At 42.6% G+C, this 18343-nt stretch overlaps 2 protein-coding genes across 2 annotated transcripts in view; both read left to right on the top strand.

Annotated features, from left to right (window-relative positions):
* The window catches only part of si:ch211-14k19.8 (uncharacterized), a 36675-nt gene extending 32935 nt beyond the window's left edge, over positions 1-3740 (top strand). The window contains exons 9-11 of the mRNA XM_082968352.1: positions 1035-1256; positions 2072-2234; positions 3456-3740. Coding sequence (XP_082824478.1) covers positions 1035-1256; positions 2072-2234; positions 3456-3530 — 460 coding nt within the window. The 3' untranslated portion in view covers positions 3531-3740. The remainder of the gene's footprint in view (positions 1-1034; positions 1257-2071; positions 2235-3455) is intronic.
* Positions 3741-4458: 718 nt separating this feature from the next.
* On the top strand, positions 4459-16883 carry LOC145863768 (uncharacterized). The gene is made up of 2 exons (XM_082968351.1): positions 4459-5050; positions 13936-16883. The coding sequence occupies exons 1-2, from the start codon at positions 4807-4809 to the stop codon at positions 14736-14738; spliced, it is 1047 nt and encodes a 348-aa protein (XP_082824477.1). The 5' UTR covers positions 4459-4806; the 3' UTR covers positions 14739-16883.
* The last annotated feature ends 1460 nt before the right edge of the window (positions 16884-18343 follow it).

The following is an 18343-nucleotide window of genomic DNA, read 5'->3' as shown; positions in this document are numbered from 1 at the left end:
GGTTCCTATTGTATTACATTATAAACCCGTCTCTGTTCTGGTTCTGGTTCCTATTGTATTATATTATAAACCCGTCTCTGTTCTGGTTCTGGTTCCTATTGTATTACATTATAAACCCGTCTCTGTTCTGGTTCTGGTTCCTATTGTATTACATTATAAACCCGTCTCTGTTCTGGTTCCTATTGTATTACATTATAAACCCGTCTCTGTTCTGGTTCTGGTTCCTATTGTATTACATTATAAACCCGTCTCTGTTCTGGTTCTGGTTCCTATTGTATTACATTATAAACCCGTCTCTGTTCTGGTTCTGGTTCCTATTGTATTACATTATAAACCCGTCTCTGTTCTGGTTCTGGTTCCTATTGTATTACAATATAAACCCGTCTCTGTTCTGGTTCTGGTTCCTATTGTATTACATTATAAACCCGTCTCTGTTCTGGTTCTGGTTCCTATTGTATTATATTATAAACCCGTCTCTGTTCTGGTTCTGGTTCCTATTGTATTACATTATAAACCCATCTCTGTTCTGGTTCTGGTTCCTATTGTATTACATTATAAACCCGTCTCTGTTCTGGTTCCTATTGTATTACATTATAAACCCGTCTCTGTTCTGGTTCTGGTTCCTATTGTATTACATTATAAACCCGTCTCTGTTCTGGTTCTGGTTCCTATTGTATTACATTATAAACCCGTCTCTGTTCTGGTTCTGGTTCCTATTGTATTACATTATAAACCCGTCTCTGTTCTGGTTCTGGTTCCTATTGTATTACATTATAAACCCATCTCTGTTCTGTTTGGTACTGTCTCTCTCTGATCCACTACCAGGTTCTAAAGTTACTACAGAAACAACTCTACTGACCCTCCCTGTTTCCTGGCATCGCACTTCCTCTTCCTGTCCAAACCTGACTTCCTGTTTCTGGTGTGAAAACACAGGCGTCTCCCTTCCGACAGAGGGACTGTGTGTGTGTGTGTTTGTCATAGATATCACAGGTCAATAAACCTGGTCTTATTAACCTGTGTGTGTGTGTGTGTAGCTACCGTAGGTTCAACCACTTTGACGAGCTGTCAGGTCGTTTCTGGGGGCGGTCCATCGGTGGATCAGCTGACTCGTTGGATAACCCCGCTTTCACCCGCTCCGACGAGGTGCTACACCGGAGGGCGCTAGACCGCACCTGCTGTTACCACGACGACACGCTGTCCGTGGCCTCCACCTGCCCTAGCAACGGAACACACCTCAACACCGTCTACCCACACAAGTTGGTGACACACACACACAGAGAGAGACAATACACACAGAGAGACAATACACACAGAGAGACAATACACACAGAGAGAGAGAATGCACACAGAGAGAGAATGCACACAGAGAGAGAATACACACGGAGAGAGAGAATACACACAGAGAGAGAGAATACACACAGAGAGAGAGAATACACACAGAGAGAGTATACACACAGAGAGAGAATACACAGAGAGAGAGAGAGAATACACAGAGAGAGAGAGAATACACAGAGAGAGAGAATACACACAGAGAGAGTATACACACAGAAAGAGAGAACACACAGAGAGAGTATACACACAGAAAGAGAGAACACACAGAGAGAGAGAACACACACAGAGAGAGAGAATACACAGAGAGAGAGAGAATACACACAGAGAGAGTATACACACAGAGAGAGAACGCACACAGAGAGAACGCACACAGAGAGAGAGAATACACAGAGAGAGAGAGAATACACACAGAGAGAGAGAGAGAATACACACAGAGAGATAGAGAATACACACAGAGAGAGAGAACGCACACAGAGAGAGAACGCACACAGAGAGAACGCACACAGAGAGAACGCACACAGAGACAATACACACAGAGAGAGAGAGAATACACACACAGAGAGAACGCACACAGAGAGAGACAATACACACAGAGAGAGAACACACACAGAGACAATACACACACAGAGACAATACACACAGAGAGACAATACACATACTGTAACACAGGTGTATGAGAGAGAACTACAGTAAAACGTTGTCATGGTTCCCCCCTGTCTCCCTCTCCTCTCCCCTCCAGTTCCCAGTACGGCTGGGCGGTCAGCGAGGTCAGCCTGGCGGAGTGTGCACTGGATTCTGGGAAAGCCAGTGACCTGTCTGTGTGCAGCTGGCCCATAGAACCCATCCAGTGGACGCCCTTCCCCCTGCTGCAGCAACTATCCTCCGCACACAGAACCGCCCCGGTAACTACAGATTACAACCCGTTAGGAGGGAGGTAACTACAGATTACAGCCCGTTAGGAGGGAGGTAACTACAGATTATAACCCATTAGGAGGGAGGTAACTACAGATTACGACCCGTTAGGAGGGAGGTAACTACAGATTACAGCCCGTTAGGAGGGAGGTAACTACAGATTATAACCCATTAGGAGGGAGGTAACTACAGATTACAGCCCGTTAGGAGGGAGGTAACTACAGATTACAACCCATTAGGAGGGAGGTAACTACAGATTACAGCCCGTTAGGAGGGAGGTAACTACAGATTACAACCCATTAGGAGGGAGGTAACTAGAGATTACAGCCCGTTAGGAGGGAGGTAACTACAGATTACAGCCTGTTAGGAGGGAGGTAACTACAGATTATAACCCATTAGGAGGGAGGTAACTACAGATTACAACCTGTTAGGAGGGAGGTAACTACAGATTACAGCCTGTTAGGAGGGAGGTAACTACAGATTACAACCTATTAGGACTGGAGGGAGAGAGTGAGGTACCTAGAGATTACAACCTATTAGAAGGGAGGTACCTAGAGATTACAACCTATTAGGGAGAGAGGGAGGTACCTAGAGATTACAACCTATTAGAAGGGAGGTACCTAGAGATTACAACCTATTAGGGAGAGAGTGAGGTACCTAGAGATTACAACCTATTAGGGAGAGAGTGAGGTACCTAGAGATTACAACCTATTAGAAGGGAGGTACCTAGAGATTACAACCTATTAGGGAGAGAGGGAGGTACCTAGAGATTACAACCTATTAGGGAGAGAGGGAGGTACCTAGAGATTACAACCTATTAGGGAGAGAGGGAGGTACCTAGAGATTACAACCTATTAGAAGGGAGGTACCTAGAGATTACAACCTATTAGGGCTAGAGGGAGGTACCTAGAGATTACAACCTATTAGGACTGTAGGGAGAGAGGGAGGTACCTAGAGATTATAACCTATTAGGACTGTAGGGAGAGAGGGAGGTACCTGGAGATTACAACCTATTAGGACTAGAGGGAGAGAGGGAGTTACCTAGAGATTACAACCTATTAGGACTAGAGGGAGAGAGTGAGAGAGGGAGGAGAAAGAGCGGGAGGAGAAAGAGTGACAGAGATAGAGAGGGAGAAGAGAGAGAGACAGAAAGAGACAAGAGGAAGAGAGCGAGAGATGGCAAACTGTTGTTTGTTTGTTTGTTTGTCCAGGTGAGGGCGCTGCGTCCTCGGTCCTACTGTGAAGGCATGGAACTGGTTGAACTGGAGAAGAGCTGGACGGCCTAGTCGCGAGGAAAGGTTGAACAACTGAATCACTGAATAAACTGATTCACTGAAGAAACTGAGTCACTGAGTCAATGGTATCTCTGAATCACTGAATAAACTGATTCACTGAGTCACTGAATAAACTGATTCACTGAGTAACTGAGTCAATGGTATCTCTGAATCACTGAAAAAACTGATTCACTGAGTCACTGAATAAACTGTATTACTGATTCACTGACTCAATGGGATAACTGAGTCAATGGTACCACTGAATCATTGAATCATGACTGACTCTAATTGGCTGTCTTGAATTTAACACTGATTCTGTAGCCCTTCCCATGATTATACCAAGGAAAGGTGTGTGTGTGTGTGTGTGTGTGTGTGTGTGTGTGTGTGTGAGAGAGAGAGTGAAATACGCTCTTGAAAAAGAGATTTTACATCTCAATGAGCCCTTCCTGGTTAAATAAAGGTTAAATAAAAAAATATATATATATTTTTTATTCTGTTCTATTATTGTAGTCAGTCGTGTCCATATATATATATATATATATATATATACGTTTAATATAATTCTTGAAAATAAAATAAAATCGTTGAAAAAATTATAAACTTTTTGTTAGAAAATAATAAAAAAAAATAAAAAAATTGCCCTCAACTGCGTTACACACTCCGGCCAGCAGACGGCGATGTGGGTCTTTCAGGCAGGTCTTCCCCGGGTGTCAGGCGCTCGTCGACGGGACCCTTCTTCAACAACAAGCTATTCGGTCCTCACTAGTTACCACAGTCACAAAGACATAATGACGGCTAAACCCCGCCCATTTCTACAACCTCTCTTCTAAAAAAAAAAAAAATCGGATTTTTTTGTTTTCTTTCTTAACCACATTACTAACCTTATACCTAACCGTTAACTTTTTAAATTAAGACCCCCCCAAAAAAATATATTGCAATTTTTTTATTTTTTTTTATACCGTAGCCAATTCTGACTTTGTGGCTGTGGTAACTAGTGACAACCCAGCGACGTTATTTTATAGTTCATTGACAAACTGGTCAGCCTCCTCGGTAGCTTGCTAGCCGAAATATTAACGCGTTTAAATGTATATTAACCACTGTGTTTCAGCACACTTCTGTCGTCTAGCTAATTATACAATTTCATTGCATATTTACGTTGTTATTGTAATAAGTTAGCTAACGTAGCTGGCTGGCTTGTTAAGTTAGCATTAGCCTAGCTAGCTAACGTAGCTGGCTGGTTGAGTTAGCATTAGCCTAGCTAGCTAACTGTGAGCTAACATCCCCGACCATGAGTTCACCAAGCTACTCGCCTCCTGCTGAAGAAGAAGAGGTCTGCTGGACGGAGAAAGAGGGTCTGTGGCTGAATGTTGTCGTGAAAGAGGAGAAGGAAGAGGAGGATATCACAGTAACAAAAGTAGACGATGAGGATGTTACAGTGAAAGAAGAAGAGGATACCGTTCTTGGAGTGAAGGAGAAGGGAGAGATAACTGTCACATTGGAAGATGAAGAGACAGGAGATCGGATTAACACCAGTAAGTACTGTCTTTCAAAACCCAATCTCACACTGCAGTTGTTGAATTAAAGGGCAAGGTAACACAGTCACACTCCCACTATCAAAACTGCCTTATATTTTGTTGTAGCCCGGAAGAATCCAATACCAGCCCATCCCACTACTTTAGCCCTGAGGGGTCCAATACCAGCCCATCCCACTACTTTAGCCCTGAGGGATCCAATACCAGCCCATCCCACTACTTTAGCCCTGAAGGGTCCAATACCAGCCCATCCCACTACTTTAGCCCTGAGGGATCCAATACCAGCCCATCCCACTACTTTAGCCCTGAGGGGTCCAATACCAGTCCATCCCACTACTTTAGCCCCGAGGGATCCAATACCAGCCCATCCCACTACTTTAGCCCTGAAGGGTCCAATACCAGCCCATCCCACTACTTTAGCCCTGAGGGGTCCAATACCAGTCCATCCCATCCCACTACTTTAGGCCTGAAGGGTCCAATACCAGCCCATCCCACTACTTTAGCCCTGAGGGGTCCAATACCAGTCCATCCCATCCCACTACTTTAGGCCTGAAGAATCCAATACCAGCCCATCCCACTACTTTAGCCCTGAGGGGTCCAATACCAGCCCATCCCACTACTTTAGCCCTGAGGGGTCCAATACCAGTCCATCCCACTACTTTAGCCCTGAGGGATCCAATACCAGCCCATCCCACTACTTTAGCCCTGAAGGGTCCAATACCAGCCCATCCCACTACTTTAGCCCTGAGGGATCCAATACCAGCCCATCCCACTACTTTAGCCCTGAGGGGTCCAATACCAGTCCATCCCACTACTTTAGCCCCGAAGGATCCAATACCAGCCCATCCCACTACTTTAGCCCTGAAGGGTCCAATACCAGCCCATCCCACTACTTTAGCCCTGAGGGGTCCAATACCAGTCCATCCCATCCCACTACTTTAGGCCTGAAGGGTCCAATACCAGCCCATCCCACTACTTTAGCCCTGAGGGATCCAATACCAGCCCATCCCACTACTTTAGCCCTGAAGGGTCCAATACCAGCCCATCCCACTACTTTAGCCCTGAGGGATCCAATACCAGCCCATCCCACTACTTTAGCCCTGAAGGGTCCAATACCAGCCCATCCCACTACTTTAGCCCTGAGGGATCCAATACCAGCCCATCCCATCCCACTACTTTAGGCCTGAAGGGTCCAATACCAGCCCATCCCACTACTTTAGCCCTGAGGGATCCAATACCAGCCCATCCCACTACTTTAGCCCTGAGGGGTCCAATACCAGCCCATCCCACTACTTTAGCCCTGAGGGGTCCAATACCAGCCCATCCCACTACTTTAGCCCTGAGGGGTCCAATACCAGCCCATCCCACTACTTTAGCCCTGAGGGATCCAATACCAGCCCATCCCATCCCACTACTTTAGCCCTGAGGGGTCCAATACCAGCCCATCCCATCCCACTACTTTAGCCCTGAGGGATCCAATTGCAGCCCATCCCACTACTTTAGCCCTGAGGGATCCAATACCAGCCCATCCCCCTACTTTAGCCCTGAAGGATCCAATACCAGTCCATCCCACTACTTTAGCCCTGAAGGATCCAATACCAGTCCATCCCACTACTTTAGCCCTGAGGGATCCAATACCATCCCATCCCACTATTTTAGCCCTGAGGGATCCAATACCAGCCCAGCCCACTACTTTAGCCCTGAAGGATCCAATACCAGCCCAGCCCATCCCACTACTTTAGCCCTGAGGGATCCAATACCAGCCCATCCCATCCCACTACTTTAGCCCTGAGGGATCCAATACCAGCCCATCCCATCCCACTACTTTAGCCCTGAAGGATCCAATACCAGCCCAGCCCATCCCACTACTTTAGCCCTGAGGGATCCAATACCAGCCCATCCCATCCCACTACTTTAGCCCTGAGGGATCCAATACCAGCCCATCCCACTACTTTAGCCCTGAGGGATCCAATACCAGCCCATCCCATCCCACTACTTTAGCCCTGAGGGATCCAATACCAGCCCATCCCACTACTTTAGCCCTGAGGGATCCAATACCAGCCCATCCCACTACTTTAGCCCTGAAGGATCCAATACCAGGAAGGATGGAACCCCTTTTCTCTCAAAACAAAAAATGAAAGTCTAGAGAAGAGAGCATTTATTGATGTAAACACAAACGCCTAGCAACCCAAAGGTTGTGAGTTCGAATCTCATCACAGTCAACTTTTCAACTACTTACATTTTTTTGGAGGTTGCTACTTTACAACTGCTTAGAATGTTAGCTAACTCTTCCCCAATCCCCTTTAACCTGACTCCTAAATTTAACCTTTAACCCCTAGCCTAGCTAACGTTAGCCACCTAGCTGCTTAGCATGTTAGCTAACCCTTCCCCAATCCCTTTAACCTAACTCCTAAATTTAACCTTAACCCCAATCCCCTTTAACCTGACTCCTAAATTTAACCTTTAACCCGTAGCCAACCTACCGTTAGCCAATGCCAATTTATTTGACAATTTCTACCAATCTGCTTGCCGGTTATGGTTTTCATATCCACATCCAGTTCCTCTTATAGAATATCAGATCGACAGTATAGTGGAGCTGCTGTTCCTCTTATAGAATATCAGATCAACAGTATAGTGAAGCACCTAATATATAAACAGTACTGGCACCTATTTCAGTCAAAGTCAAGTAGTGCTGGGATTTTTTATTTTTTTTAAATACATTGAGGAACTATTGTCATATATGGAATCATGTAGTAACCAAACAAGTGTTATAGATTTAAGATTTTTCAAAGTAGCCACCCTTTGCCTTGATGACAGCTTTGCACACTCTTTGCATTCTGTCAACCAGCTTCACCTGGAATGCTTTTCCAACAGTCTTGAAGGAGTTCCCACATATGCTGAGCGCTTGTTGGCTGCTTTTCCCTTCACTCTACGGTCAAACTCATTCCAAACCCATGCAGAGATTATCCGTTCACCTACTCTGCGTCTCACAAAGACACGGCAGTAGGAACCAAAAATCTTCAATTGGGACTCATCAGCCCAAAGGACAGATTGTCACCGGTCTCGTGTTTCTTGGCCCAAGCAAGTCTCTTCTTCTTACTGGTGTCCTTTAGTAGTGGTTTCTTTGCAGAAATTCGACCATGAAGGCCTGGGGGCGGCAGGTAGCCTAGTGGTTAGAGCGTTGGGCCAGTATCCGAAAGGTTACTAGATCGAATCCCCGAGCTGACAAGGTCAAATCTGTCGTTAAGCCGCGATGTTCAAAGCGTTGGAAAAAAGTTGCGGCTTATAGTCCAGAATTTACGGTAGTTAAATAAAGGTAAAATAAAAAAAATCACTTGGTCTCCTCTGAACAGTTGATGTCGAGATGTGCCTTGAACTCTGAAGCATTTATTTGGGCTGCAATTTCTGAGGCTGGTAACTCTGATGAACTTATCCTTTGCAGCAGAGGAAACTCGGTTTCTTCCTTTCCTGTGGCGGTCCTCTCGAGAGCCATTTTCATCATAGCGCTTGTTGGTTTTTGGGACTGCCACAGGAAACTTTCAAAGTTCTTGAAATGTTCCGCATTGACTGACCTTCTTGTCTTAAAGTAATGATGGACTGTCATTTCTCTTTGCTTATTTGAGCTGTTCTTGCCATAATATGGACTTGGTCTTTTACCAAATAGGGCTATCTTCTGTATACCACCCCTACCTTGTCACAACACAACTGATTGGCTGAAACGCATTAAGAAAGAAAGAAATTCCCCAAATTAACTTTTAACAAGACACACCGTTTAATTGAAATGCATTCCAGGTAACTACCTCATGATGCTGGTTGAGAGAATGCCAAGCATGTGCAAAGCTGTCAAGGCAATGGGTGGCTACTTTGAAGAATCTGAAATATAAAATATATTTTGATTTGTTTAACACTTTTGTGGTTACTACATGATTCCATATGTGTTATTTCATAGTTTTGATGTCTTCACTATTATTCTGCAATGTAGAAAATTGTAAAAAACCTTGAATGAGTAGGTGTTCTCAAACTTTTGACGGGTAGTGTGTGTGTATAGTCGATGTATCAAAACCATCCCAAACGGTACAGTGGTGTCACGGTATCGTACCACACCAAGACTCACGGTTCGGTACCATACGGCACAGTGGTGTGACGGTACGGTTTCGATACATCGACAAAATAAATGCCTGAGAAAATATGTCATTTGTATTTAGATTTTCCATTTATTATAGTAGTAAAGTAGTAGTAGCTTGAATTCCCAGGAGCATATTTATTTATTTTATTTATTTATTTATTATTTCACCATTATTTAACCAGGTAGGCTAGTTGAGAACAAGTTCTCATTTACAATTGCGACCTGACCAAGATAAAGCAAAGCAGTTTGACAACACAGAGTTGCATATGAATTCCCAGAGTTCCTCTGTCCAGTATCTGTGTTCTTTTGCCCATCTTAATCTTTTCTTTTTATTGGCCAATCTGAGATATGGCTTTTTCTTTGCAACTCTGCCTAGAAGGCCAGCATCCCGGAGTCACCTCTTCACTGTTGACATTGAGACTTGCGTTTTGCGGGTACTATTTAATGAAGCTGTCAGTTGAGGACTTGTGAGGCATCTGTTTCTCAAACTAGACACTCTAATGTACTTGTCCTTTTGCTCAGTTGTGCACCGGGGCCTCCCACTCCTCTTTCTATTCTGGTTAGAGACAGTTTGAGTCTGTTCTGTGAAGGGAGTAGTACACAGCGTTGTTACGAGATCTTCTATGGAATAGCCTTAATTTCTCAGAACAAGAATAGACTGACAAGTTTCAGAAGAAAGGTCTTTGTTTCTAGCCATTTTGAGCCTGTAATCGAACCCACAAATGCTAATGCTCCAGATACTCAACTCGTCTAAAGAAGGCCAGTTTTATTGCTTCTTTAATCAGAACAACAGTTTTCAGCTGTGCTAACATAATTGCAAAAGGGTTTTCTAATGATCAATTAGCCTTTTTAAAATTACTAACTAGCTAACACAACGTGCCATTGGAACACAGGATTAATGGTTGCTGATAATGGGCATCTGTACGCCAATGTAGATATTCCATAAACAATCAGCAGTTTCCAGTTAGTCATTTACAACATTAACTTCTCTAGGGTATGTGGGAAGGTAGCGTCGCACCTCGCCAACAGCCAGTGAAATAGCAGAGGACCAAATTCAAAACAACAAATCTCATAATTCAAATTTCTCACACATACAAGTATTATACACCATTTTAAAGATAATCTTCTCATTAATCTAACCACACTGTCTGATTTCAAAAAGGCTTTACGGCGAAAGCATAGCATTAGATTATGTTAGGACAGCACCTAGACAAGAAAAACCACACACCCATTTTCCAAGCAAGGAGAGGCATCACAAAAATCAGAAATGCAGCTAAAATTAATCACTAACCTTTGATCTTCATCAGATGGCACTCATAGGACTTCATGTTACACAATACATGTATGTTTTGCTCGATAAAGTTCATATTTATATCCAAAAACCCAATTTTACATTGGTGTGTGTAATGTTCAGAAATGTTTTGCCTCCCAAAACTTCCGGTGAATGAGCACATCAATTTACAGAAATACTCATCATAAACGTTGATAAAATATTCAACTGTTATTCAAAGAATTATAGATACACTTCTCCTTAATGCAACCGCTGGTCAGATTTCAAAAAAGCTTTACAGTGAAAGCACACTTTGCAATAATCTGAGTACGGCGCTCAGTTACAAAACCAAACCCGCCATTTTATGGAGTCAACAAAACTCCGAAATAATATTAAAATATTCACTTACCTTTGATCTTCATCGGAATGCACTCCCAGGAATCCCAGTTCCACAATAAATGTTCATTTGTTTCGATAAAGTCCATATTTATGTCCAAATACCTCCTTTTTGTTCGCGCATTCAGTCGAGTAATCCAAATGCACTGTGCTTGCGCAGTTTGTTCAGACGAAAAGTCATATTACAATTCGTAGAAACATGTCAAATGATGTGTAGAATCAATCTTTAGGATGTTTTTATCATAAATCTTCCATAATATTCCAACCGGACGATTCCTTTGTCTTCAAAAAGGAAAAGGAACACAGCTAACTCTCACTGGAGCGTGCCACTGAGCTCATGTCATTTTCTCAGTCATCTGATTCCAAGACCTCTTATTCTCTCCCCATTCACAGTAGAAGCATGAAACAACGTTCTAAAGACTGTTGACATCTAGTGGAAGCCTTAGGAAGTGCAAAATGACCCCACAGACACTGTATATTGGATAGGGAATCACTTGAAAAACTACAAACCTCAGATTTCCACACTTCCTGGTTGGATCTTTTCTCAGGTTTTTGCCTGCCATATGAGTTCTGTTATACTCACATACATCATTCAAACAGTTTTAGAAACTTCAGAGTGTTTTCTATCCAAATCTACTAATAATATACCTAATATAATAGGCTCAGTTGGTAGAGCATGGTGTTTGCAATGCCAGCATGGTGTGTGCAACGCCAGGGTTGTGGGTTCGATTCCCACGGGGTGCCAGTACAAAAAAAAGAACAAGAAAAAAAATGCATGAAATGTATGCATTCACTACTGTAAGTCGCTCTGGATAAGAGCGTCTGCTAAATGACTAAAATGTAAATGTAAATCTTAGCTTCTGGGCCTGAGTAGCAGGCAGTTTACTCTGGGCACCTTCTTCATCTGGACGTCAAAATACTGCCCCCTACCCAAGAGAGGTTAACAATGTCTACACTGTATTTCTGATAAAGTTGATATTTTAATAGACAAAAAATGTAATTTTCTTTAAAAAATAAGGACATTTCTAAGTGTGACAACTTTTGAACGGTAGTGTGCATGTATGTTTTGTAGCTCAGTTGGTAGAGCATGGTGTTTGCAACGCCAGGGTTGTGGGTTCGATTCCCACATGGTTCGATTCCCACAACCCAGCACAGAAAAAAAAATGTATGAAATGTAAGTCGCTCTGGATAAGAGCGTCTGCTAAATGACTAAAATGTAAAAATGTAAATGTAATGCGTGTACATATATACAGTTGAAGTCAGAGGCTTACATACACTTAGGTTGAAGTCATTAAAACTCGTTTTTCAACCACTCCACAAATTTATTGCTAACAAACTATAGTTTTGGCACATCTACTTTGTGCATGACACAAGTAATTTTTTCAACAATTGTTTACAGACAAATTATTTCACTTATAACTCACTGTTTTACAATTCCAGTGGGTCAGAAGTTTACATACACTACGTTGACTGTGCCTTTAAACAGCTTGGAAAATTCCAGAAAATTATGTCATGGCTTTAGAAGCTTCTGATCTGCAAATTGACCATTTGAGTCAATTGGAGGTGTACCTGTGGATGTATTTCAAGGCCTACCTTCAAACTCAGTGCCTCTTTGCTTGACATCATGGGAAAATCAAAAGAAATCAGCAAAGACCTCAGAAAACAATTGTAGACCTCCACAAGTCCGGTTCATCCTTGGGAGCAATTTCCAAACGCCTGAAGGTACCATGTTCATCTGTACAAACAATAGTACGCAAGTATTTAACACCATGGGACCACGCAGCCATCATATCGCTCAGGAAGGAGACGCATTCTGTCTCCTAGAGATTAACATACTTTGGTGCGAAAAGTACAAATCAAATCAATCCCAGAAAAACAGCAAAGGACCTTGTGAAGATGCTGGAGGAAACAGGTACAAAAGTATCTATATCCACAGTATAATGAGTCCTATATCGACATAACCTGAAAGGCCGCTCAGCAAGGAAGAAGCCACTGCACCAAAACCGCCATTAAAAAAAGCCAGACTACGGTTTGCAACTGCACATGGGGACAAAGATCGTACTATTTGGAGAAATGTCTTCTGGTCTGATGAAACAAAAACAGAGCTGTTTAGCTATAATGACCATCGCTATGTTTGGAGGAAAAATGGGGAGGATTGCAAGTCGACAAACACCATCCCAAACGTGAAGCACGGGGGTGGCAGCATCATGTTGTGGGGGTGCTTTGCTGCAGGAGGGACTGGTGCACTTCACAAAATAGATGGCATCATGAGGAAGGAAAATTATGTGGATATATTGAAGCAACATCTCAAGATATCAGTCAAGAAGTTAAAGCTTGGTCGCAAATGGGTTTTCCAAATGGACAATAACCCCAAGCATACTTTCAAAGTTGTGGCAAAATGGATTAAGGACAACAAAGTCAAGGTATTGGAGTGGCCATCACAAAGCCCTGACCTCAAACCTATAGAAAATTTGTGGACAGAACTGAAAAAGCGTGTGCGAGCAAGGAGGCCTACAAACCTGACCTAGTTACACCAACTCTGTCAGGAGGAATGGGCCAAAATTCACCCAACTTATTGTGGGAAGCTTGTGGAAGGCTACCCAAAACGTTTGACCCAAGTTAAACAATTTAAAGGCAATGCTACCAAATACTAATTGAGTGTATGTAAACTTCTGACCCACTGGGAATGTGATGAAAGAAAATAAAAGCTGAAATTAAATAATTCTCTCTACTATTATTCTGACATTTCACATTGTTAAAAACCTGCTAACACTGGGGATTTTTTACTAGGATTTTAAATATTAGAAATTGTGAACAACTGAGTTTACATACACCTTAGCCAAAATACATTTAAACATCCGACTTCAACTGTACATATATGGCATTTTAGAAAGGGGCCTAGTCGTCTGTCACACTGCTCAGTAATAACTTTCTAGCCTACATATATAATATGTATAATATTATACATATATAACTCATCGATGATCTCCTCTGTGATTTATTATTTTTACTAATTATTTATTACTTTATTTATTATTATTTATTACTGTTGTGGGCCTTTTAACCATCTGTATGACTTTGTTGTTCACACAGGAGAGAGACGTGACTATGGTGGATCCTCTGGGGAGCCTCAACAACATCATGAAGCTGACGAGAAAGAGAAGAGTCTCTCCAGATCAAAACATGTCAAGAAACACCAGCGGAGACCCAAAACGAAAAGTCACTGCTGCTCTGATTGTGGGAAGAGTTACTTAAGATCAGATTCACTGAAACTACACCTGAGAAGTCACACTGGAGAGAAACCTTTTAGCTGCTCTGACTGTGGAAAGAAATTCACCTCCTCGGCAGATCTTAAAAGACATCAGAGAATCCACACAGGAGAAAAACCTTTTAGCTGCTCTGACTGTGGAAAGAGTTTTGTTTCGTCAGGACATTTAAAATCTCACCAGAGAACACACAAAGTAGAGAAACCCTATAGCTGTACTCAATGTGGGAAGAGTTTTACTCACTCAAGCAGCTTGATAGTACACCAGAGAACACACACAGGAGAGAAACCTTATAACTGTGATCAATGTGGGAAGAGTTTTCTTTCCTCTGGTCGTCTGACAATACACCAGAGAACACACACAGGAGAGAAACCTTACAGCTGTGATCAGTGTGGGAAGAGTTTTACTACATCTAGCCAGCTGACTTTGCACCAGAGAACACACACAGGGCAGAATCCTTATAGCTGTACTGAATGTGGGAAGAGTTTTACTCAGTCAAACAGCCTGGTATCACATCAGAGAACACACACAGGAGAGAAACCTCATAGCTGTAATCAATGTGGGAAGAGATACTCTGATAAAAGATCTCTGATTAAACATCAGAAAATTCATGAAGGAGTTGTTTCATGATATCAGTGAAATAAAATGTAGAATGTTTTAACATTGTAGTAGGTGTATATTAATGATGTCACAATGTAGAACCCTAAACGTTTGTCCCCTGTTCTATTGATTTCAACATGATATGGATATTAGCCTCAGGGGGAAAATCCAGGCTCTGAAATGGAAGAGTTACTATTTATGAGATTTAACAAAAAGTGACTAACAAAAAAAGAGCTGTGTTACACTTACCACGTTGGTGACCCACTGGAATCAAAATGCAACACTTCAAAATGTAGCTAGCTGTTTTCTATAAATTGTCCTCTAACCAGGGATATACAAATTATTCCAAGAGTCCGTGTGATTTTTGAGCTGTTAGTTTTAACAGGACATGCAATCTCATCTCCCTCCTGTCGTACAATTGATTTCAACATGATATTAATGAGTGATAACAAATAAGTGTTGTGTTCCTTTGTTTAGTGACCCCTAAATTTAAATGCATCACTCCAAAATGTTGCTGACTGTCTTCTGCAGGTTGTCCTCTAATCAGTGAGGTAAAATATATCTCCCATTTCCATATGTTTTATTTTTTTGTTGTGTTAGTTTCAACAGCACGTACAACCTGATTTCCCCCCTAATCGATATCAGTGATTTATTGCTACTTGTCAAAACAACAGCATTTCTGGTGCTTGTGCAGTTTATAAGGAGCTTGTTTAAAAAAAATACAAGTAATATGATTATTGTGGCAGATGTTTGTCTGTATTACATTTTATGTTTAGGTTTTCAATTTATCACAAACTGTTTCTGCATTTGGACACGTTTAAACTGTGACATTGGGGATATCTCACCTAGCACAATGTCATTGAAAATAAGACTATGCCCGATGTACAATATAAGTTTGGTTTTAGTTGAAAGTGAAAGTTGAATAGAAAACAATTTAATTTCAACATAGTTACAGCCTATACACATAATTGCAGTATAATAAATTGGTATATAATCAATTGGTGAACAATCCTACATCACTCCAGTATTTATTTACAACATTCAAGTACTAATTGTCTTTATTCCACTACTGAAGAAGCATGACTCAAACATTAAGCCTGACAAAAGATACATTTTATGCCTCACCATTAAGTGAATTATTGCTAATACATATTAACAAAGGGGTGTACATTTGGTTTTTATATTTCATGTTTAATATTCATGTAAGATTTAGTAATCATAATTATTTATGCAACCAACTGAGAATTTTTGGTACAATTATATTGACATTGCTGCCCTGCTTTTAGAATATCTGGGTTCATTCTCAGATGTGCCAACCCAAATGTACTAGAGCATGACATTGGGGACTGGGCCCCGATCCAACAACATGCCTATCTCGTGAACCCTGAAAAGAGAGAGAAGCTCTGCAGTGAGGTGGAAAGTTACTACGGATATTGCAGGAGTTTCCTCTTGAAATCAGACATGTCCGTGGTAAGGACAACTTGGTTTCTGATTGTCTCAAGGGTGGGCAGTCAAAAAGATTTGTGTTTTGTCAGTGCATTACCATGGATTACAATTTATTTTGACTGCACGTTTTTCAGTATTGGAGATGAGTTTTGTTTGGGTTCCAAGGGGATGAGAGTTCTAGAAGCTAGTGAGTTTTAGGAAAAGGAGAGTTCTAGAAGCTAGTGAGTTCTAGAAGCTAGTGAGTTTTAGGATTCTATAGTAAGAAAAAGGATAAAAAAATATTTTGATTGTATATTATTATTTAGAAATGTGTTTTTCTTGTTTTTAATTGTTGACACTTATCGCTCCTTAGCAAGTATAGCCCGTTAGCACGTTTAGCTCGTTAGCACGTCTAGCTCGTTAGCACGTATAGCTCGTTAGCCCGTACAGCCCGTTAGCACATCTAGCTCGTTAGCCCATATAGCTCGTTAGCACATCTAGCTCGTTAGCCCGTATAGCTCGTTAGCACGTCTAGCTCGTTAGCACGTCTCGCTCGTTAGCACGTCTCGCTCGTTAGCACGTCTAGCTCGTTAGCACGTCTAGCTCGTTAGCCCGTCTAGCTCATTAGCACGTATAGCCCGTTAGCTCGTTAGCACGTCTAGCTCGTTAGCCCGTCGTTAGCACGTATAGCTCGTTAGCACGTCTCGCTCGTTAGCATGTATAGCCCGTTAGCCCGTCTAGCTCGTTAGCCCGTCTGCGGCGTCGTGTAGCCCGTCTCGCTCGTTAGCACGTCTCGCTCGTTAGCATGTATAGTCCGTTAGCCCGTCTCGCTCGTTAGCACGTATAGCCCGTCTAGCTCGTTAGCACGTCTCGCTCGTTAGCATGTATAGCCCGTTAGCCCGTCTAGCTCGTTAGCCCGTCTAGCTCCGTCAGCACGTATAGCTCGTTAGCCCGTCTAGCACGTAGGACGCACTGATTGGTGTCACCTCGTTAGTCAGTATGTGTTACACCTGTGCTGGCTTGTCCATCTCGTTAGTGGGAAGGTGTTTCACCTGAGCTGGTCCAGTTTCTATTTAAGAGTGTCTGGCCCAGTGCTCCAGTTGTCTTGATACATGTGGAGAGTCAACACCTTTAGTTGCTCCACCTTTTTGGTTTGCGTCCTGTCTTTAAGTTTGGTGTGGGTTTTTCTTTAGTTTTCCTCTTCTTGGGCAGATTTAGTGGGTGTCTTTTAGGTGGTTTTATGCAACAGAATAGAGGGTTCTTAGAACTATTGTGTCTGTGTTCTACTGAGGATGGGCCTCTGGGAGAAAACACTGACAGGAGATTTACAATGTCTTTTGGGTGATAAAACCTAAAGAGACTGCATTCCAGAACATGAGTTCATGTTTCTGTTCTATATGGTACCAGGGAGAGATGACCCTAGGGCCAGACCCTGGTCTCTACACAAAGAGTACTGTTTTTACAGCAGATACTGTCTGCTGAGAATTAGAAGTATCTTTCATACAAATCTTAACCTTGTGACCCGGTCTATACATCTGTTGTTCATCATGTAGGTTGAAAGGGGTGCAAAAGACCTTGGTACTTTTGTCCCGTGGGTCCACCAGCCATCATTATCGTAGGGCACTCAATTGATTCACTTTATATGTGTACGTTATATTGACCTGCTCCCTTATAAGTGAATAAAGATTTAGTTTAAGAATAACTCTGACTTGTGTGATAAGTTTGTCTCCTCAATTGATATTAAAGAAATGAACCACCACATTTGGCGATGGGGATGTGAATCTTCACTTGGCTCCTGACGACCTGGGTAAATGACCTGACTCCTGCCGACCTGGGTAGATGACCTGGGTAAATGACCTGGGTAAATGACCTGGCTCCTGCCGACCTGGGTAAATGACCTGGCTCCTGCCGACCTGGGTAAATGACCTGGCTCCTGATGACCTGGGTAAATGACCTGGCTCCTGACGACCTGGGTAACTGACCTGGCTCCTGACGACCTGGGTAAATGACCTGGCACCTGATGACCTGGGTAAATGACCTGACTCCTGACGACCTGGGTACACTGACCTGGCTCCTGATGACCTGGGTAAATGACCTGACTCCTGACGACCTGGGTAAATGACCTGACTCCTGACGACCTGGGTAAATGACCTGGCCCCTGATGACCTGGGTAAATGACCTGACTCCTGACGACCTGGGTAAATGACCTG

The sequence above is a fragment of the Salmo salar genome, chromosome 02, assembly GCF_965601325.2.
Source record: "Salmo salar chromosome 02, fSalSal1, whole genome shotgun sequence".
Taxonomy (NCBI): Eukaryota; Metazoa; Chordata; class Actinopteri; order Salmoniformes; family Salmonidae; genus Salmo; species Salmo salar.
Note: the sequence above shows the minus strand (reverse complement) of the source record. Positions and strands in the feature narration are given on the sequence as shown.

What these genes read in the sequence shown, in the direction of transcription:
- LOC145863768 (XM_082968351.1), top strand. Translation starts at nt 4,807, where the DNA reads ATGAGTTCACCAAGCTACTCGCCTCCTGCTGAAGAAGAAGAGGTCTGC. An exon ending in AGGAGATCGGATTAACACCA is followed by an intron (nt 5,051 to 13,935) that starts GTAAGTACTGTC and finishes TTGTTCACACAG; the next exon opens with GAGAGAGACGTGACTATGGT.